At 46.8% G+C, this 22,875-nt stretch overlaps 1 protein-coding gene across 2 annotated transcripts in view; it reads left to right on the forward strand.

The window, feature by feature from the left end:
• Positions 1–22,875, forward strand: part of ELP3 (elongator acetyltransferase complex subunit 3) — a 94,158-nt gene that overhangs the window by 65,756 nt on the left and 5,527 nt on the right. Inside the window, exons 13-15 of one of the 2 annotated variants that reach the window (XM_056342890.1) lie at positions 2,507–2,734; positions 5,552–5,633; positions 6,123–6,175. In XM_056342890.1, the coding sequence (XP_056198865.1) occupies positions 2,507–2,734; positions 5,552–5,633; positions 6,123–6,175 (363 nt within the window). The remainder of the gene's footprint in view (positions 1–2,506; positions 2,735–5,551; positions 5,634–6,122; positions 6,176–22,875) is intronic. The other variant, XM_056342891.1, reaches the window with a different exon arrangement.

Below are 22,875 nucleotides of genomic sequence, written 5' to 3' on the forward strand. Positions count from 1 at the left end.
CCCAGGCTTTGTCATGGAGTAGAGCAGGCAGGCGACAGAATCCCTTACGGCTTTGCTGTAAACAAATCTTTAATTCATAGATTTCTGGGTATTAGAGGATTTGCAGAAAAAATACTGAGGTCCTTTGCTTTAGTCTTTATCGTGGTACTGGCATGCTTTATAGTACTCTTTATAGTAGTGCTACTTTATAGTAGTATAGTGCCAAGTGTACATGTCTTCTAAATCCCTCCAGGGACGGTGCCTCCCCCCGTCCCTGGGCAGCCTGTCCCAGTGCTGGACACCCTTTCGGGGAAGAAATGTTTCCCAGTCTCCAACCTAAACCTGCCCTGGTGCAACCTGAGGCCGTTCCCCCTTGTCCTGTCGCTTGTGACCTGGGAGCAGAGACCGACCCCCCTGGCTGCAGCCCCCTCCCAGGCAGCTGTAGGGAGCGATCGGGTCCCCCCCGAGCCCCCTCCTCTCCAGGCTGACCCCCCAGCCCCCCCATCAGACTGGTGCCCCAGCCCCTGCCCCAGCCCCCTGCCCGGCTCTGGACACGCTCCGGCCCCCCAAGCTCTGTCTGGGGGTGAGGGGCCAGAATGGACCCCAGGGCTCGAGGGGCGGCCGCACCGGTGCCCAGCGCAGGGGGACGGTCCCTGCCCCGGCCCTGCTGGCCACGCCATCGCTGACACCAGCCAGGGTGCCGCTGGCCTCCTTGGCCACCTGGGCATCCCTGTGTATAGGGTTCAATCTACTGTACTGTCAGGATGTAAATGTTAGAAACACTGGTGCAGTGCTGGTGCCCAGGGCACCCACTGACACTTGCCAGTCACATTTGAGTTCCTAAAGTCTGTCAAAACGATGGCAGGTGTACCTGTGTGATGGTGCTAGTTCAGATCAGGGGTGTGCTTTTGAAACAAATCCTCTGATTGTTCCCTGCTTTGAAAGCATCAGGAAGCGCAGAAACCCAATTCTGTTCAGATTAATTCAGAAAGCACCTTCCAGGAGCGCACCTAATGCATGCTGGCTGTAATGGGTTCCTAGCTGGTGGGGTACCCAGTCTGTACTGAAACACACACCCGACACACCCCCCAACACATCCTGTGTTGTCATCAGGCTCTCAGCATTGCAAACTATTGCTGCCACGTGATTTGGGAAATAATTTTGGCCTGTTTAGCAGCTGGTTGTTACAGGTGGGTAAGGGAATCCTGATGGCAAAGATGGGCAGCTATTTCAGCTGTACCTTATCAGTTCAAAGTGCAAATAGAGTGACTCACTATGTCACCAAAGATGTGGCATTATCATCATTAGCTACAGGTTACATCAGATCAGCTCAGTGCTAACTCTGCTACGTACGCAGCTGTATATATACATACGTATACAAACACAGCTACCGGTATGTGAGAGTTGATCAGGCCTCACGTTGCTGTAAAGTTGTCTGATCTTGGGTGCTGGGGCTGCTCCTTGATGGTGGTAGGTTGGAGCTGCCTGAAAAAGAAGGGTTTTTTTTTTTCCTTCTTTCTGCTCTCGTATCCACCAGTTACTCTTCATAACTTCTAGGTCATCTGCAGAAGTAATTTCTTCTACCCAGGCATGGTCTTTTATTGCATTTTCCACAGTCAGTCAACTCTCGCTTCACCTTTCCCTTCTACTTGTTGTGACCCTCAGAGCTGCCTTTGTCTAGACCGTTATCAAAAATTGGATTTGAGACAAGTAATACCTTGGTATTGGTCAGTTCTCAGGGTCCTTGTCTGGAAGGTTTTGGTGTCCTCACTACTATCTGAATAAGTAAGAGAACACTTCCTGCAGATCCTGCAAAGCGCACGTAATGCAGGGCTCACTCAGCCCCAGCTCTTGCAGGTGCCCTGTTGTTCCTCCACACAGTTTGCTCATGTAGGCAGATCCTGTGCAGTGCTGGAAAGAACTAATTGGTAATTAGTAAAGAAGTTGACTGCTGCTTAGAAGAACCATGTTCTGTAGACACCTCAAAGCAGCAGAGACCTGGACCTAAATGCAGGTTTAGCGAAGGCAGATGCAAAGCTACTCATCCTGCGTTAGCAAGTTTTTAACTCGAGCTGAATTGCAATTAGAGCAGGTCCCTTCGTTAGAGGCAAGAGTTGCTGCCCCCATGGATTTTGCAGTGATTACGGAGCTCGAGTAACTCAAGAAACTTAGGTTTTAGGTTTCTGGCTTACAAAGAGGTAACATGTGGATTACCAGCCGTTCTTGAAAGCTTGCACATAGGGATAGAAAACTAGTTCTGTCCCATTGGCAAATAGATTTCTTTAAAGTAGTCACATGTTTTATCTTTAATGTGACTGCAGTAGCAGCAGTTCTTATCCAGTGCTGCTAAAATCCATCTAGAATTAAATTGGCCTTTAAGAAAGCACTTCGTGTTTTCTCTGAATCATAATAGTTTATGGATCCATTAAATTGGTTCTGGTCTGTTCAACATGTTGCTTAAACGTTTTTAAAGAAATACTCCTTTTCTCTTTCCCTCATTGTTTTGTCATCGCTTCTCTTTGACCAGATTGAATTAGTTAGAAGAGATTATGTGGCTAATGGTGGCTGGGAGACCTTCCTGTCCTATGAAGATCCAGACCAGGATATTCTCGTTGGCCTTCTACGACTGCGGAAGTGTTCAGAGGAGTCGTTCAGACCTGAGCTGAAGGGAGGCGTTTCCATCGTCCGGGAATTGCACGTGTATGGGAGCGTGGTCCCTGTGAGCAGTCGGGATCCTTCAAAATTTCAGCACCAGGTACTCTAAGCCATCTTTTATTTCTCATCTCTGTCTTTCTTGCACTCTCCTCAATATAATTGGGGAAGAATTTTATTTTTACTATCAGAGATTCATTCAGTTGACTCAAATTATAGTCCACTGCAATAGAAACAGGTAAATTTGAGCCTCTTCTTGCATTTGCCCAGCTGAAGTCATGCTGCTTCTAGTTCTTGCTAGCGTGATCATGTTTAGGCAATTGCAACTGCTCTGAGATTAAAAAAAAAAAAAAAGTATGGCTGAATGCTATCAGTGTTGCTCCATGCCTGTACAGTATGAGCTTGTGTGTGCTGCTGCTAATTTGACTTGCAAGTACTAAGCATCTTCGGTACTGAGGTATCTTCCCTTTGATAGCCTGTGTGGTACATCACACGTGACTGCAAACTGAGTGAAAACAAAACAAAGGGGATACATCCATCATGTCTTTTTATTTCCTTCTAAAATTGATCTTGTTTGATAGCTGAATTTCAGTTCGGAAATAATTACATATGGGAACGGGAGATTTTTATTTGGTGTTACCCAGTTTTCTTTCAAAGGCACATGTATTGAGTACATTCTTCCTGCCGAAACAGAAGAAAACGTTACAAAAGCATGTAGTGATGGCACACGGGGGAATGGCTTTACATGAGAGAGGGGAGATGGAGATGAGAGATGAGGAAGAAATTCTTCCCTGTGAGGGCGGCGAGGCGCTGGCCCAGGCTGCCCAGAGCAGCTGTGGGTGCCCCAGCCCTGGCAGTGCTCAAGGCCAGGCTGGACGGGGCTGGGGGCAGCCTGCGCTGGGGGCAGGGGTCCCTGCCTGTGACAGAGGGTGGGACTGGGTGGTCTTTAAGGTCCCTTCCCACCCCAAACCATTCTGTGGTTCTAAATCCAGCTTTGGTTCTGAGATGTTTATTGGTTTAAGTGATTTGGTGAGACTCCTGAGTAAAGTCTCTTAGTTGGGTCAGACTTTTTTTGCTTCAGGCACACCTGTGAGACCATTTCGTATATATCTTAAAACATGTGAATTGTGGAGTGGAAGGCTGTGTTTCTAATTCCCTGCAGCGACTCATGTGAAAATCACACATTTTCTTTCTGCTGCATGTAACATGCTGTGGCTTGTGGTGAGCAAAAATGTGAATTAAATTTTGCCCTGGTAGGTTTTGAACCTTTAGACTGAGCTTTTAAAAAGCAATCGGTTTGTCCTCTTTGCCAGAAGTGCTCAGGGCTGATGTTTTAAATTAAATTCCTTGTATTTATTAATCTTTCCCTGAGTATTTGCATTAAGATGCAGTTTTATGAGGAGATGATGATGATGTGTGACCATAAGGTGGTGGGGGGTGGTGTGGCGGGGAGAGGAGTGGATATTCCCATTATAAAATAGTTAACACTTAAAAGTTCAGGAAGAAAAAAAAAGTGGTCATCTGAAGTATTTGAAAACAAATTAAAAAAAAACACCAAACCACCCGAAACCAAAACCAAACAACAACAAAAAAGAGAGAAAATCAATTGCAAGTAGCCAACTACAAACATTCAAATAGGCTGCAAATTGAAATTTCATGGCATATGATGCGCTCATGTTCATTCCGAACAGTGTTCAAGAGGTTAATCAGAAAGTGTTCTCCACAGTGGCGGGGGCAATTTCTGATTAGAAGGACATTTTAGAATGGAGATTTCTGTGTGTTATTTAAAAATGCCTGTAAGTGTTAAACGTTTCTTAGAATTAAATCACATCTGCTTCAGTGTCGCCACAGCCCCATTCTGTACATCTTGTCGGGAAAACAGATGAACAAAGAGCCGAGTATAATTCCTGCATCCTAATGCTGGGAGTGAATTAATCCAATCAATTATTCCTACATATATAGGACAAAGAAGTTGTTAAATAGAGTGGAAAGGCTATTCCCTTATTTTGAAGAATTATTGTGATTCCAATAGCAATCCTGCTGGGCAGGGTTTCCAAATGTAAATAGAGACGTGGATCCAGTCCAGCATATTTACATGTTATTCTGCAGTTCTTTTGGATTTGGCACCTCATGCGGGGCGAGCGGTGCAGGGCGAGAGCCTAGCCTGGGTCTGTGCGGGTCACGCAGCAGCTCGACACAGCCGTTGTGGGGAGCCCCGACGAGCCTCGTGGGTGCTGCCTGCCTGAATTCTTCATCCTGAAACGAGCACAGCCACAGCACCTGTCTCCTGGAGGGTTTGCAGAGATAAAGATTCCAAGGCGCTAAGGCAAGATGTAGAACAGAAGAGTAAATGGCAGCAGGGCCCGTCTCTGGGTCTGTGCTGTCTGGCCACATCCGTTTCAGCTGGTGTCCCCTGCCGGAATGGGGATCCTTGTGCGACTCGACAGCCTGGGCAATTGCATCTGGCATTTGTACCGTGGCTCCGTTTAATTCCCTAACACAAACCCGGTCTAGGGAGGTCGCCATTAAGGTGGGCGGTTGTTGGTTGGGATCGGTTATCTTGGCAGGTTAGACCCACTCAGTGCCAGGAATCAGGGGGCGCCTGCCAAGTTGACTCACCATCAATGGATTCAGTGTCGTTCTGTTCCTGCCGTTGAGGAGCAGTCAGACAGTAGAACTGCCTCTGAAGAATTTCACGATCAGAAGTAAAACCCCAAGAAAGCTCCATTGTAAAGCTTAGTGTTGATGCGCCTCTTCTGAAGCCTTCTCCTGCAATATTCAGCAATATTCCTGATCACAGAATCACTCCTGTGCCAAAAATACGGCTCTTTTGGAACTGTACTAATGCTTACATTCTGACCTTGCCTATGCTTTCTATTTCTAAACTTACCTTTTCTTCTTCTTCTTTCTCCCATTATAGGGATTTGGTATGTTACTAATGGAGGAGGCAGAAAGAATAGCCAAGGAGGAGCACGGGTCATGGAAAATCGCTGTAATTTCAGGTACCTTTGCTTTATCCTTTATATATAGATTTTTATATATATATATATATCTTAATCTGAAAATAAACCCAACACCACTGCTGGGAGCATTCATCGTATTAGGTAGGAAATGAGTATCAGCAGATGCTTCTTTGCAGCAGAGTCAAATTCCGTGGTAGCTTTGTCCGGACAATACTGTCCTTGCCTACCCAAGGACACACTGCAGGGAGCCCACCTGCCCTTAGTGCTGAAGAAGACAGACGGCGTGGCCGTGGGTTAACACTGCGATTTCCGACCTGGCTGATTCGGCCCTGTCGCAGGTTGTTATTGTCGAGGGCTGCTCTCCAGGGCTTTTGAGGATAGAAAATTGCCGGCTTCCATTTTAGAGTCTTTCTGCAAGTACCGTCATTAGGGTGGACGGATGTGCTTTTAGGCTACATTAAGCATTATCATGAAGAAGGGAGCTATGTAAGAAAGAGCTGCAGCCCTTTTTCCGCTTTCATTTTCAAGGCGTTGTGACCAAGAAGAGTGGCATCAGTTCATCACGTGTGTGTGAAGTCAAGGTCGGGACTACCTTTGTGTTTTAATTTATCTTATATTAGCAGTTACAGAAGCTCCAGGAGGCTTTTACAGGCACGTAGGTTCTATAACTGGGGAAACTGGCTAAATGCACGGGAGAAACCGTTGTTGGCGTAAGTCTAATGTATGCTGGAGGACTTACACAGAATGGATGTAATAGAGACCTTTTCGAAAAAATAATCATCTGCTGCTGCCCCACCGAAAAGCCCTGAAAAGCAGAAATCACTACTTTGATCCAGGCTGCCAAGTGCTGAAGTGAAGAGCTTCTCTGTGTGTTTCCAGCTGTGTAATGTCACTGGATGTTGAAAAGTCACAGCAGGCTGTCTCGACAAGTACTTGTGACAAGGGCCGGCGCATGAATGAGGACACCATGCAGGCAGTAGCCAGGCGCTTAAAGATAATTCTTTATTCTCTGAATTCCCTATTTCTTGTTGGCTTAAGACATACTCCGGTCCTGTTTCCCCATTGCTGCTGCATGGGTGTCACTTGGAACTGGGAGTTTCCTGCGGTTAAGAAATGTCCATACTGCATCCTTCCTCAGTAAAGAAGAGAGGCAAAAGTGAAACCGGTTTCTTTCAGTTTTGCTAGTAGCATCTGGGCTTGGGTTGTGCAGAGAGAGAATTTTAGCTGTATTTTAGCAAACTGATGTGAAGAATATATTCTTTGCATCAAGATCCAGGGAAAGAAGTCTTGTTTTGCTACATGCACAGTTTGTGGCATCCTACTAAGACCTCATCTGTGCTTTTTATTTTTTTGTCTTGGAATACGGAATGCTGTAGCATCTGCAAAGACCACAGGTTTTCCAGCTGTTTCCTTGGAGATTTGACCACTTGAATTTCAGTTCTCTTGTAGGTTTTATCTGAAATAAAAATGCAGCCAGAAGTTCTTTCTCCCCTTGGAGGATGAACTTGGTTTTGCCGATTTTGGTTTCAAAATAGATTTTTAATCTGGGAACCCACTGCAAGGTTACATCCCCACAACAGACTGCAAAATTTTGAGTGCTTTCTAGAGGGAAGAATATAAGGGAGATCTGCTTTGAAGATGTCTCTCACGGGACTCTTACTCATTAGCTCTGCATGTTTTGATGAAGGCTGTGTTGCAGTGTTTTGGTTAACAGTGGCCTTTCTTCAACAGTATTTTCCAGTCTTGCACTTAATGGTTACATCAGTACGAGTCAACTAAATAGTGCTAGAACATGCAAACTGCACCTTCAGGAGATGGTCCCTGGCCCACGCTGGTGCATGCCCTCTGCCAGAGAACTGCGTGGAGCAGTGCTAGTCCGTCAGGCTGAAGCCTTTTCAGGGCTCCTGCTAGTGAGGGAACAGAGTGGATGGTTCAGTTTCTGTGCTCTGACAAGTTTTAGGAAAGTTAGGTCTAAGTAACAAAGTCTCTCTTTGATTTCTTCGAAAGGAAATTTTGAAGGTATTTTTAAGGTAGGACAGCATGAAGAGTTTTTGTTATTGGCTAAAGGTTAGGGCTTATCTCTAAGATAATTTCAAGTTCAGCTCTGGTTAGAAGGTAGCAGCTCTGCTTAGAAATTACCAGCAGTCATCATGGCAGGGGAGTTGGGCTAGATGGTCTTTGAAGATCTCTTCCAACCCAAACCATTCGGTGATTCTGTGATCATCTGCGAGTGTTCCTACCTTGGCTTTGAACAGGGGCATCTCATACTGATGGTTTTAGGACAGCCCATTTTGTAGGGACCCCAAACAGCTGGGTGTCCCCCGGTATCCTGCCGCATGGCAGAGCCTTGCTTTGCCCTGTTGGTCACTGAAGATGTTCCTGTTTCTCCAGATGTGTGAGGCCAGACGCCCATCTCTGGCTCATGCAGCTGGTGGGGGGCCCCGCTCACCCTTAGAGAATGAATATGGGGAGCAAGGTAAGTCTGAAGGGGTCCAGGAGTCTCTGGCTGATTATCTGCCACAGCCTTGGACCGAAGCGTGGCTTGAAGCTGGTTTGGAAATGCATTTAACTGAAGCCAGATTAAGGTAGATTCAGATGAAAGGACGACATCCAAAACAGGCAATACTGTTACAAGTGGTTATGAAAAACAGGAAAAAAAGAAAAAAAACCCACCATATGACTAATCTGCTTTTAGGGGAGTTACATTAGAAGCACCTCTCTCCTGTCCAGCTGATTTACTGCCTGTCCTTATCAAGGTAGTATTCAACATTTCCTGACATCTCAGCCTGTGTCCATTAGAGCCTTATCATTAGAAACCTCTTTCCTCTGTGGCAGAGCATGTTCACTGCCAGAGCCAATTTTCCTTTTGTCCAGACTCCCCTGGAGGACTTCAGGCATAATCTTTTCTCCTCTGCCTCTGCTTGCTCCCTTGCCATGTAAAATCTAGTCAATACTCTTAAATAAACATCATTTCACTTGCCTGCAAATGCAGATGTCCGCTTTGTTAGGTCGGGTGTCATGTCTTGTGCTTGCCTGTTTCATGCTTCAAGGAGGGCTAAACCTCCTTCCCCCTCAGCAGTGAGTCAGTGGCATATTTCAGTGGGAGACGTTCGCATTTTTATATTCTCTGTCAGGCAGTACTGTAAAATCACTTGATACAAACATGTAAATGGGAAACAAGTGAGTAATTCATGATTGCCTCCTGATTAAGATCAGTACGACTATAATAATCAGATTGGGGTGACTGATCCTGACATCTTTCTCCTAACTGTGCTGCAGCAGCCAGGAATCCACAATCACAAGGCTGTGAATAGAAATTAAACTAATACCACCTGTTTTCTGTAGTCTCTGTGAGGGAGAAAATCGTTCATGATAGGCGGTGACTCATCTCCCAGTCTGTTGGTGCTGCTCGAGCACGCTGTCTCATGTGTTTAAGGAAACCGTGCTACTCTTGCTTAGGATGCTGGATGCTAAAAAGCCTTCGCCTTTTGCAGTTAGGGAGAAAACGGAGGGTCAGAACTCTCCAAACTCTGATGCATCAAACCAGTGTTAAACCCACCTGCGGCCAAGAGCACTGAGGGGAGAGAAACTGAGCTGGCATACAAACTGGAGGTAAAGTCTCGGGGCACGTTTGGCAGTACTCTAAAGTATCCTCATTTCCTCGTGTAAACAGCCTTTTGGTCACCCTAGAAGCAATAAATTACTTGAATAATCAGCGTCTCGTAGTTCATATTGGATGTTGATTCATGGGCTGCCTCAGAGGTTGCCAACTGCCAGGCTGCACGCGGGAGACCTTAGGACGAGACTCCCACGTGTTGCGGGGAGGATTGATGGGGTTTGGGAGCACTCCCCGGAGTTTTGCTTCCACTGCTGGTTGGTTATTTTTAGAAATGCCGATCTTACTAGCTATTAATAAGAGAAGAAGTGGCCCAAGATAAGTGGAAATACGGGAATGTTAATGTTAATGAAATGACTCTTTGATGCTTGCTTTAGATTGATGGCCTTTGGAAAAAAAAAAAAATTCAATTAGGGTGATTTGGAAGAAGTCAAGGATAAACTCATGCTACCAGACTGGTGCTGTGGAATAGCTACTGTGTGCAACCTTCTCTGGTTCTTAATGAACGTCAGTTGTGAAGGTTTAATAACGTAACAGCTTTGAAAACTGTATTAACTGGGATTTCTGCACAAGCGTGAACAGGAATATCGCTGTCCTTAAGCAAAGACACTTTTGCAAAAGCCAGCATTCTGCAACAGTTCTGGTAGGAAGCTTTTTTCTATATATACCGTAAGATCTCTTACAAACAAAGATTTATAATGTGGCCTAACTTCTGCGTAGTACAGACCAGAGACTACCACTGATCTTGTATCTGTGCCAGCTGAGCCTGTTTTGGAGAGTGGGGACCTGCCTTGATTTGTTCAGGCTTTTGTGTGGTCTCCACCTGCAGGAGTTTTCCGTAGAGTGGGCAGAGGAAGAACCGGTAAGACAAACCCTACGCAAAATCCAGGGAGCAGGAGCTGAATGTATGGGGAGACCTCCCTTGTGCTTCTTCCTTCCTCAACAGCCCTTTCCCCCCCCTCAGCTCACACTAGCCCCAAGTTTATAAAACCCAAAGAGCTACAAAAACCCACAAGTTCTGAAATCAGATTGAGTAGGAAGTATTTAGAAATCAGATTAATGATGAAATGAAGGTGATTTCCATCCAAGTGGCTTGTAATACACAGCGGTATAAATAGCGTTGAATCAGAACTGTCAGCAACAGCAGTTTTCAGGGATTTAAAAATAAATCGTGCTTTCTTTCCTGGGAATCTTCCCCCCTGACTGGCACTGTTTTCGCACTGCCCACAAGCGGTAATCCTCCTTTTCAAGGCTGCACCAGGGGTTAAGGGCGTAAAGGTTGTTCTTAGTCAAGACGTGGAGTGTAGAGTTGGTTGAGTTGTGGGTGACACCTTTGTTGTGGTTATAACCCACATGTGATGCACGCGTGCAGTCCAGCTTATTGAGTGCTGCTTTAGCCGAGAATTACTCTGGCTTAAGGCAGGCTTCTGGTGTGCTTTGTTGTGTCTCTGAAGGCTGCTACAGAAGAACCGACACTCCTGCGTGCTTTACCGGTGTCACCCTGCAATCTGGGTAACATTCTGCACCTCATCAGCTACGATTGCTCTGCCCAGAGTGGGGTGAGGACCTCTCCCTGCGTCACAAGTGGAGGTATTCATGAGGCAGCGCGCAGATTTTCCTTTAAAAGCACATCCAAACCGGGACTGCACAAATGAATGCCATCAGTTCCTGTGCTTCTTCAGAGCACATCAGTTAGCACCCCTAGGGAAAAAAAATAAATAAATTCAAGAGTTTCCCAGCAGACTCTTTCCAAAGCATTTTGTTCTGCCTGCGGTTCTTGGAGTAAACAGGTTCAGTGGAACCTGGCTTCTCATCCCAAGTCTCTTTGCTCTTAGGGTTGTTTAATTTCTGGACAGAAAAGGAACAAGATGCGGCAGGATTTAACAGGATTGCCGTTACTTATAAGGACAGTACCTAAAGCCATGGAAGGTTACTTTCAAACAAAGGAAAATCTGAGGTCCCCTGCATCAGGCACCCAGGAGTCATCGCAGGCAATGAACCAGGGAATGATGCACAAAGCAAGCTAGGCTGTACAGCAGCTGCCTCATGGTGTGTCTAGTTAAATATCACTTCATTTGAAGAGGACCAGTGGGAGAACTGCATTTAATCGACTATGGAGTCAATGACAAGCGCACAGGAGTGCGTTCGTAAGGGAAGATGAGCATTTGCAAGCCAGGTTAGGAAGGGCATTTTGGATTGTGGCGGTGCATGGGGATAGTAGGGTACCGGTGGGATGGGAAACTGTGTCAGCCATAGGTACTCTGCTTGCATGTAGTGCGTGACGCTGTGGTTCTGCCTCCAGTGTTGCCACTGTGCAGATTCGCTGCTCTATTTAAAGCTTGGATGCTAGTGGTCCTGGGTGCTTTGGATGCTGGATGCTAAGATTGCAAGGTACCTCCTTCCCCCCAAAGATGCAGTCTTAGATCTGGACATTTGACTAAACCAACCAGAGTTAATTATTCACAATAACAAGGTGGTTTTGTGGCCTGCTTGCAGGATTTCTGTGCAGAGCCAGAAGTGTGCTGCCTGCCTCTTAGCAGGAGGAAGGAGGTGCCCCCCACCACCTAAATCAAAGAGCAAAGTAAAAAAGCGAGTGGCTTGTTTATCATGAAGTCATTGCTCATTTAAGGTAATTTTCTGCATGAGTGGTGCCTTTCTACTCTTCTGATGTGAGTAGTATATTAGTATGCAGGCTTGGGTAGCTGAATGGTAGACCCTGGAGGCATCACTCCATTATTCAGAGCTCTGGGGAGGTCTGATCTGAAATGTCTGTTTTTTCCATTTTCCAGCGTTTGTAATTGCATGTGTGTTTTCTTTGCCTTTTGTTGGTTTTGTGGTGTGGGTTTTGGTGTTTTGTTTTTTTGGTTCATTATTTTTTTGCTTTTAGTTGTACCTGCTTTGAATTTGCATCTTTTTTTTTCCCCTTTAAAACAAGCCCTGCCCCCGCCCCCCCCCCCCCGCCCCCCACAAATTGCACTAAAACAATTGTAAACATGTCACTCCTCTGATGTCCACAAGTGCTGTGGCACAGAAAGTGTAAGGAACCTTGGTGTCTGAGACTAGTGGATGGGCTCGTAAACTTACTGAATTTATAATAGCTTCTTCCTTTCTGGCAATAGCTGATGCTTGAATTTGGTGTTCAGGGGTTTCTCTCCTTTTGGGAGGATGATGCTACTCCAGTCCCTAACGAAGCTTTCCCTTCCACTCCTCTTTTCCCATTCAGTCTATCAAGCTGTATCTTTTTTTTTTCTGCGGGATGGGATTTTTCTTAGCTCTATTTTGAGGCAGCACCTCCCGCTTTGTGTTGGTCCGTAGGTGTTGGCACTTCCAGGGACCCCTTTGGGAGCACGCAGTGACTCAGGCACTACGGATTTTTTTGACAGAACCTGCACAGCATCCAGGGAATCATTTAGGAGAAACACATGAGCTCATTCCCTGCTTTCCTCTCCTGCAGCATAAGTACAACACAGCCCTTGCACCTGTTGTCTCTTAGTCCAACTTGCAGCATATTTGCTTCAGGCTGCCTCTACCCAAAGAACATGAGTAGGCAGCAGCAGGTCAGATCAGGATGTCTTTTCTGATGGGGCCGATGCTGGGTGGCTGGGGAAAGAAGTAAATACCAAGTGAGCATGCAAACATCACAGCTTCCAGCCGTTTGTTGCCCAAGGACTTCTAGAGTCTGAGAGGGTACCTTTGTATCGGATAGCTCACAACAGATTTTGCTGCCTTGCCAGTCCTCCTGCCTGCAACAGCTGATAAACTGAGCTCTCCATCCCCTTCCATGAGCTTTTTAGGGTTGGTTGCACTGCCTCGCCGTTGGACCTTGAGCCTGGGAGCAGTAATTGCCTGGTCTAGATGAAGGTGAATAAAGGACAGTCCTCTGTTAAAACCTTTCCTGTTGTCTCCTTGAGGGTTCCTATTGCCCTTGTTTTGACTTCGCTGCTTGACATCCCATAATTAGCCCCTTCTGACCCTAATCCCATAGCATGTACTTCACACTTTCTTTAAAACAGCACCAGTGACGAGTATGTGAAATGTAACATAAACCAAATTCTCAAGTATTAGATGTCCTGAGTCCTCCCCCTCCTCAGTGACAGAAGCATAAAGCTCCTGACTGGATGCGCTTAAACAAATGCATACCGTGTGGGTCCTCTGTCTTTCCTCTAAGCAGCGACTTAATTGTTCTTATGTCAGCCGCTGATTTTGGTGGTTACCTTTGGCAGTAACAGTGACTGGAGGGATTCGAGTCAGTGCTTTACAATTACTTGAAGCATCTGAGCAATAAAATTACAAGACTGATACCTTTCTCTTTGAAAGTACAGTAGTTCCACATGATTCTGACAAAGCACGTGGCAGAAATGCTTCCCTACCTCCTTTTAAAATAATCTTTTTGAGCTTCTGTGATGTTTATGCAGGTCCAGCTTGGGGAAAGTTCCCATCCTGAGTATTTCTAGTCTTTTAACGCGTGCATCATCTATGATAGCTATTATTACAGCGATTTGGGAAGTCTGGGGAGAAGCTGTAATCAGCAGGTCTACAGAGACGGAAGGGTACAAGTGAAGATAGCGGCACAGAGTGACAGCAGCAGGCATGTGTTCAAGGTCACTCACGAGGACTTAGTGTCCCTGAAGTGCCCAGCACCACTGGCCAAAGCCCAGGTGCTCATCCAGGGAGGGAGAAAGCATCACAGCCCAGAGCTGAGCCCACAAAGGGATCGACTCTGCTGCTGCTGTCATTCCTGGCTGGGTTTCTTGGCCTTCATGCCCCTACCTTGAAGGCTTGGAGCACAACTGGCTGATACCTGAACAGCTCTGACCAGCCCATGCCGACACGCAGCTTAGCAATAACCGAGTGTGAGACATTCGTGCGTCAGAGCTGGCCTGTGCCCGGGCAGCCTGGCTTTACGCTGCACTCCTGGCTCTGAGTACGGCCCGGGCTGTTACGCTTTGCTAGCTCCTTGCCAAGTCCTTCATCTCCTGCTCCTCTTTGTGAGAAGTGTTGGGACAGGGCCAAACTGACATCCTGGCCTAGACTAAAATATCTTGCTTTGCCTCTGTGTGTAACGCTGTTGTTCTTGTTGAGGTTTTTTTTTTTTGTTGGAAGGGTACATCTCCTCCTGTCTCAGGGATAGCTGCTGGCTTTACACATGGATTTTCAATAGGACCATCACTGAACCCTCGTTGTGCTGTCCACCACTGCCTCTGTGTGCCCTTCACACGTCTTCAGTGTGTGAAAGCCAGTTGCCTCTAAACTTGACACTGCTGGCACGTGCAGAGCACAGGTAGATGCCTTCAGCTTCACTTTCTATAGGCACAGCAGAGGCTGGTGGTGTCAGTACCAGCGGCATTTAACAGTGACAGTACATGGCTTCTTTATTTTACATTTGTAACCTGAGTTTCTTGCCTGAAGTTAAGATGGAGCTACTGCTGAGTATTCCCTTTATTCCTAGCAGAGGAATTGAAGGTGTCCAGCTATTGAGTAGCTGTGTCTTTCACTGTCTACCAAGCCTAAATCAGCTACCAAAAGGAGAGGGACAACCGTTATGCTGCTGTGTTATCCATAAAGGGTTGGCATCTTACCGATTGTCCTTGACGAGCGCGATGGTTGTAGCAAGTGAGCTGCCTCCTTGGTTTACTGAATCTGAAAGCTGAGATGCTTTGGGTGAGGCTGCCGGCTACTCCAAGGGCAAGGATCAGGAATGCACAGACCATTTATGCGCTGTAAGACTGCAAATTACTTTTAAAACACGAAAAGCTAGCTCTATAAATACAGTGCTCTCGCACGGAAGAGCTTTTTCGGCTGCGGTATCTGCTGTGACGTCTGTCAGCGTTATCTGTTTATGCTGGCACCAGAAAAGCAGACTAGCTTGGCTTGTACCAACAGGATTGTCTCCTTATCTCTGTACAGAAGACGCCTGTTCAGGGAGGTGGGGGATGAGATTGAATTCCCCTGTCGAAGGTGCTTGCCCTGCTCAGACTGAATGCACTGAGGTCCATTAACAAGCACCCTTTCCTTTCCCCTTTAAAGTGCAGGTATTGTGTCACCAGTGCCTACGCCAGCTCCAGTAGCCTCTAAACGAGCCTCATAGGTGATTTACTCCCGAGACTGGAGAAGTGTCTGGAACCACAGCCAAACCCGCACCAGCACGCCCCGTCTTCTGAAGCGGCAGTTTAATGTCTCCCTGCAGCGATTTCGCTGTAGCCCCGCTCCATCCCAGTGACGTAGCAGCCTTATCACGGCAGTGTGGAGGTCTGGCACTGCTGCCGTTCCCTGCTATAAGCTAATTACTATGCGGCAAGATGATCAGTTTTTCCCCAGACCAGGCTTCTATTTGTGTTCTGTCAAGTAGAAAATTAACATGGACACAGGCCAGGGATGTTTCACGCCTGAGTGCGCGGAGGCTGGAGGTGGGGATGGGAAGGCAGGATGGATTTCTGAATGGTAGGCGTGGAGGATCAGGTGATGTCAAGCGGCGCCGGCCCGCTTCATTAGCTGGATCATCAGAGAAGTTGAGTAGCTGGGGGAGAAAAATTGCCCATAGCATGCACGGTCCTCATTAACCGCCCGTCTCGGTGCGCTTTGTTCAGAACTCAGCTGAACACTATTTCTGTAGAGCAGATAAGGGGTGTTGTCTGCAAAATTTGGAAGTGAGAGGCTAGCTATTATTAACCTGTATTCACTGTATTAATTCATTGCTTGCCACATTGGAGCCTTTTCAGGGCCTCCTTGCACTGCAGAGATGCACGTGAATTGATGTTCGAGTGACCCTCTCTGCTTGCATTGCTCCTGGGTCCAGAGGAACACACCAACTTGTAGGAGCTCGGTCAGCAACTTGCAAATGGGACAATAAAGCAAGCACATGCAAAAACCAGAAGAGATCATAAAGGATTTTTCCCTGCCTGGTCATTCTCACTTCTTTCAAATCAGTACCATTATTTTATGGTGTTTGGATGCTTTTTATTTAAAATATGTGCGGTATATAACCTTCAGGTGGAGTGGCCTAAACTGCTGAGTGTGCCTGTTGCTTACAGGAGCATGCCGCGGGGATTCCTGCCAGGCGTTCGGGGTCTTCCTGCTCATTTCTCACACGGCTTTTACTCACCAGAAGTCGTTAACATCTGATGGAGCAATCTGCACTATGAAACTGCAGATCTCCAGGAACCTTTCCATTTGTTCTTCAGTACGGAGATCTCTTTCTTGTTCTGATGAGTAGGAAGGGAAGTTCAGAAGAAAAGGCGGGCTTCTGACCCCTGCCTTCCTACCCTGGATAGGGACTGAAGCAAACTCCTGAAGCTGTGCGCTGAGTTTTTACCATGAGGGTAAAATGAAACACTGGCCCAGGCTGCCCAGAGCAGCTGTGGGTGCCCCATCCCTGGCAATGCTCAAGGCCAGGCTGGACGGGGCTGGGGGCAGCCTGGGCTGGGGGGAGGGGTCCCTGCCTGTGGCGGGGGAGTGGGACTAGATGACCTTTGAAGGTCCCTTCCCACCCAAATCGTTCAGTGATGGAGCTGATGCATGGGGATGCTGCTGATTTAATGACCAGTAGGCTCGCTCTCGAGATTGCTGAGTGTTTCTTCATTGGCATTTAAAATCTCATAGCCCATAGGAAAGAAAATCGATTGTGAACGCTCACATGCTTGGTGAGTCATCCTAAATCCCTGGTCTCTCGGTAACACCTTACCAGCTGGGTTGGGTATTTCAGCAACCAGCTCTGGAAGAAGCCTCAAGACATTACGTCGCCTGTAGATCTAAAAATCTCACAAACACTCAACTTGACATATCTGGAGCAGAGCAGCACACACATCTCACTCTCCCTGTCTCTCTAAATGCCCGGTGGCCATACCAACGGCAGCACTTTGTTGAAGTGTAAGAGAAGGTATGGTATTAGCTCTTAAATATTTAATTCTGCTTAGTTTGGATTCGGAAGACCTATCAGCTGTGGCTTCATCTGTCACAGTTAAAGGAGGTGATGGTGTGGTGGCTTTCTCTCTCCTGACAGTGGATGCTCTCAGTGCAGCTGGGTTTGGGCAGGCCTGTGTAGTCATTAATGAAATATTGCTTCTGTAATAAAGAGATCAATGAGATGTAATCTCACCATCTGGAAGCTCTGGGATGGGTCGTACCTGCAGACTTGCCATTTAAAAATTGCTTCTAGTCAGGGCATCTCCTGCATGCTAGGAGGCACCCCAAAAGTTAAATGAATCACTTCTTGAATGCTACCTCTCGTTTCATTGTTTTTATTTAAAAACAAAAAACAAACAAACAAACAAAAAAAGAAAAACCCAGTTACTGGTTACAGTCTTGGGTTTGAGATTTGGCCTTAAGAATGATTCAGAAAATCCCTGAGCAACCCATTTGTTAATATGATAAAGCTTTTGCTCTGGTTTGCCTTGTAGCTCGGCACCTTCATGAACACACAAATTCTGCAGCGTGACGGGATAGGAGGAGATGTGGTATATCTGCTCTGTTTCAACAGAACTTCGTAAGCAGTTCACTAAATCATACTATCGAGGTACTATAATCCTTACAACCAAAATACCTTTCCAGGGCAGGCCTGGTGCATCCGTACCCCACAAAGCGCTCGGGCATACCAGGCTGCCAACCTGCGATGTCATTCCAGGAATGTGCCTCGTTAAATTGCATTTGGTGCTTCTGGGGTTTGGCAAACCTACCCCGGCACAATGGGTGAACTGGCCTGCGGCACTGGTGTCCCCCACCATCCCTTGGGATTGTCAGTGAGCCGGTGTCGCTGCTCTGTTACGGAAGGATTTGTCACAGCTCACGTTAACCTTTACAGCTGAGGTGGTTCCTCTGCAGGAATTGCTGGGGCTGCCTCTGCAGCCGGGGCAGGAGGAGGTGAGGCTGAACCAGGCATGTGCATAGGGACCCCGTTTGCTGGGTTGGAGATCTCTGTTGGAAAGGACTGAAGGTAAGGGAGGGCATGCTGCCTTTCATGTGAGAGATGCAAAAGATGAAGAAAAAGTTTTTCAAATTGTCCAGGTGCTCGACCATACCAAGCCATTCTAGATTTAAATTGAGTTAAATCTGTAGTGAACAGAGAATAAGTTGTAAAGGTCTCCTGTGCTGGTTTTTGTAGTGTGGTTTCTTCCTTCATTTTTATTTTTCAAGCCCAAGTGCTGACCATGAGGTGGAGGAAGGATCAGCTCGATCAGAAAGGGACTGCATCTCCTTGCGTTTGCATCAAATCCGGAGTGGATTTAAATGGAGCAGGTTATTGGATTTGCATGGGAGGCTGGGGGGAGATGCTAGGGATATTCAGGGCTTTCTGCTTTGGGTCACAGCTTCAAAAATAACCCAGTCTCGAATCTGAAAGGCCATCTGTTTTGCAGCAGTGAAATGAGTTGTTGAGCTGATGAAGGGAGACCCAGGCTTCAAAACTCTTTTTTATCACAGACTGACTTTGTGATTTCAGACAAATTACCCAGCTGCCTGGGATCTTGGCTCTTCTTCTAGGATGTGGTGATGACAGTACCTCCCTGCTAGACAGGGGTGGTGTGAAAATAGTGATTTAAAATCTCTGGGAAGCAATCGGGGCAGGAAGAAAGCACAACTTGCATTTAACAGAAAAAATTAGAGACTTTCAGGTGTAGATTTCTCTTCTAGGTCCAACACACAGCAACGCCTGGACTAAACACAGGTTAGGCACCGTTGCTGTTGGTGGGTTTGATTCTGCTAATCATTGAGCCCTTACTCAACAGAAAGGATTATGAAACACTTCACACACAGCGATATTAACAATCATGTAAGTACATAAAGATACGTCTAAATCGGAACTCTAGCTGTGACGCTAATTAGCTCTTTGTGGTTGCTGCAGCAGGAGCAGGTCATGAAATAGCGAACTCTCCCATCCCTGAATTTAGTCCCTCCAGAGACTGTTGAAACACATGGGGAGAATGCTTCAGACCCCAGTGCTGCAATGTGCTTGCGGGTGAAAAAAAAAAAAACAACCCAGAAAGCGTTTCCAGTGCTCCATCAGTCATCTTAAAAAAAAAAAATATTTAAAAATAATCTTACTCCTATTTTCCGTTCGCATTGCCTGGATTATGTTTTCTGATGACTGCCAGACTTCCAGTAGTTCTCAGTAATTCTCAACAGAATCTGTTGTTTTAAAAGAAAAGTGAACAAGTCTGTGTTTTCTCTCTATGTAAATTTGAAAATTGAGAGCATCATATTCGTAAGATACTGTAACATTTCCAAAATTCCCTGCTTCTAATTTTCAGAGGCTTTTTATCTCCCAGTATCTTTAGAAACTTTCAGGAAATGAGTTGCCAGTTATCTAACCTTTTAAAAAAAAAAATAAAACTTTGCTGCAGGGATAGTTCCTTTGGTTTCTTAAATTAATAACTTTTTTCTGATTGCTCCTACGTGCTCAGGGTTTCTCAGCGGCGTTAAGAATGTTGGCTTTTCTGTTTCCTCGGTGCTGATAAGGTGTTTTGGTTATCTCAGATCCTTTGCCTTTCCCCCATTGTTACCATTCTCTGCGGTTGGTTGGTAGCGATTCACATGAAACAGCCTTGTGTTTTCCCTGAAGATAAAATCCAGCATTGTGAAAAGTGTAAATGCCAAAGCAAACTCGTTGGAGGTCACGGATGGATCTGCTGTGCATTCTTAACTCATGCATCAGTTTGGAAATGTGGCGTGTGGTTTTTCAGCCAGCGCCTAGTACACAATAGGCGAGCAAACTGTTCTTTTGTCTTATTTTCCTATGGCTCATATGGATTTGAAACCCTAGTTTTGACCCTTCCTCATATAAACGTGTTGTACTAAGGTGAAGAGCAGGGGCTGGCCCCGAAGCACGCCCTGGACACTTGCCTGAGTGGCTGCCAAGTGCCCGTAGGTGCCAGCTTTGCTTTGAAGTCCCACGTGGAGTCAAGGCTTTGGGTAGCAGTGGGTTTCACAAGCAACACGTTTGTTTGACAGCTAGCAGAGTGCCTTCTTGGACTTGGTGGAGATCAAAGCAAGGAGTATAAGGAAAAACCAGAAACTTCTCTTAGTAGCCTGAGTCTCCACCAAGACCCATAGTGAAAAGAGGGTGGTTTGCTCGCTTGCTGCCGCCGTCAGGCTCCAAGTCAGCTGACCCCAGGTCGTGAGAGACTGAAATGGGAGCTTTGTGATCTCTGAATGATCTCGGAGTCCTCCTAATGCTTTGGCAGCCTCAGTCCGATCACTGGAGAGGCACTCGGAGGCCAAGGGGATTCTCTCAGAGCTCCTGTTTTCTGCCTTCACTTTTCTAGCTCCCTTGAAAAAGCAGATGTTGGTAGCCCATCCCTTGGCAGCAGTGGCTTCCAGGGCTCCTGCCCGGCTCTGTGCCATACTGTGTTTTACCGCTGTCCGTGGAGGTGACTGCAGAAGCATTTGTTGCTTCCTTCTCTGTGCCTTTTCAGACCCACAAAAATGATATTCCAGCTGTGGCAGAGCCTGCCCCTCACAGAGCATCGCCGGCAGTCACAGCGGGAACGGCCTTTCTGATACCAAGAGAAGCAGCTGTGGCCATCCCAGATCCCGGCGGCTGACTTGAGACTCACCGCCCGTTCTGGGTGAAATCCACAGCGCTTTGGTAAACAGAACATCACCCTTTCCTGTCCTGTTGCCTGCACGGGTCCTTTCCTCAGCACCCTTGAAGGACGGTCCTACTTGCCAGAGATCCTGCAGATGAGCTGGGTGTCCACAGTGAGCTCTCCCTTCCTCAGGCGAAGCACCCAGCCAAGTAGTTAACTCCCAACAAAACATGGAAGAGGCTTTGCGACCACCGGAATTGCAGCTGGCTCATTAATGGATTAAGGCAGTTGGGGAAGTTCAGCTGGCTCAGGTTGCTGCCTTGCACACAGGGCCCTGCTCACTGCTTCTGAGAAACATTTTGAGGGGGAAGGAAGCTGTGAGACACGATACGCGTTGACTGCGCATCTTCAGAAAAGATTTTAGTCGTTGCCAAAAAATGGGGAGGCCTGTGTAGAGATAAGTCTCTTGTGTGCCTCAGTAAGTCTCTGCTATGGAAATTTTATAAACTATTAGTAGCTCTTTAATGATCCTGAAAACAATCTCATCTTCACTTAGTTCTGTGACTAGTGAGCCGTGGTGAGGAAATCTTTGAGGATACTCGGCCTCAGCTGCTGCATCGCAATATTTCTATGTGGCAGGGCTGAGTCAGAAGGGGTATTTATGGGCTGTGCACAGAAAAGGTCGTGGGCAGGGATTGCTACACATGGGCAATGAAATCAGGTTTCTGCCATCCTCTGGGTAGCACTCCCAAGCCGACTGCCCATCCTTCTGGGCCAGAGGAGTGCTTAACCCTGACACTGTGGTCACTCTTCTCTGTGTCCTGCTACAGGCAGGCTCCTTTTATTTAGTTAGTTAATGCTGAGGTTTAAATGTCACGATGAAAAGCCAGATTTGGGGTTTTATCAGTAGGCTTCACCATTATTCAGATGCTTCCAAATGAAGAGAACAAATTCAATTAACCAGCAGCCCTTGTCATTTGAAGATTGTGGTGAGCGACGCTTCTGAAAAGCCTCAGCTGGCCACGGGTTTCCATCCAGGCAGACGTGAGCGCAGCACCTGCCCTTCAACCAGATCACTGAATCTGGAAGTGGTTGGTTGGAATCTGCTCTGCTAAGTTCAAACTAAGCTCTCCTGCACAGTTTGATCCAGAATGTTTAAAATTTAAAACCCTGTTTTGAAGACCCAGAATGAGAAATGCAGCCAATTCTGGCTTGGCAAGTCAAAAAGCTTCTTGGGCCAGCTTTGGCCTTACTCTCCCACTCCTGCGTGATATTTCTTTTGTGATATTTCTTGGGTGATGTTTTGTTTCACTGGAAAGCACGGGTGCGACTTGGAGCAGTGGGAAGAGGGCTGCCCGAACAGGTCCCGCCAGCTCTGTGGTATGCTGGCTGTCCATTAGAGCAGCAGAAATTTGGGAAGAGAACTTGTGCCGTTGAGACGTTCCTTTCAGGTGTGCTTGATGGACAACTGTTGAGTGCATGCTGGGCATTACGAGTTGCTTCTGCAGTGCTTACCCCTAGGATGACTTGTGAGCAGATGAAATGGCACGTTTTCATAGCTGTAGCTCTGATTTTCTTAGAACTGCATGTTGATGCTCTCCTGTCATCAGAAGCCAGCAGCAGAATCCTGCAACTTGGGATTTTTGGACTTTGCATTCATACGAAGTCAGGATGATTTCACAATGGAGAGGTCTGTGAAGATGGATTTTTTCTGTGTAGCTTACAGGCTTAGTGTCCCACAGATCTTTTACTCCCTTTTGCAGTGCTCTCACAGGTGAGGAAGGCTGTGGATGGTTTCTGGCTGTCAGTCTGCTTTTAATTCCACACTTCAACACCCCATTTCTCTTCCAGTTGTGCCATGATGATCTCAAAACACCCGTCCTCCATGCTGATTTCTCTGATATACTTTGACTACAAGGAGATACCTTTGTATTAACAGCATCCTAGTGAGTAGTGTAGGCTGGGTTTGTTAGCCTTGGGGTTCAGAGCAGCTGAAGTGAACCCCATCCTCATCCTCACTTGCTGCGCATCAGTTTGGCTCATTGGGAGATCTTCATGCATTTCATTTTGGAGGAATCTAACCACAAGCTTTGCTCCCGGTGCGGTTCAGGTGCAGTCTACCCTCTGAAGGAGGCAGAGGCATCCA

Source organism: Falco biarmicus, chromosome 6, assembly GCF_023638135.1.
Source record: "Falco biarmicus isolate bFalBia1 chromosome 6, bFalBia1.pri, whole genome shotgun sequence".
NCBI classification, from domain to species: domain Eukaryota; kingdom Metazoa; phylum Chordata; class Aves; order Falconiformes; family Falconidae; genus Falco; species Falco biarmicus.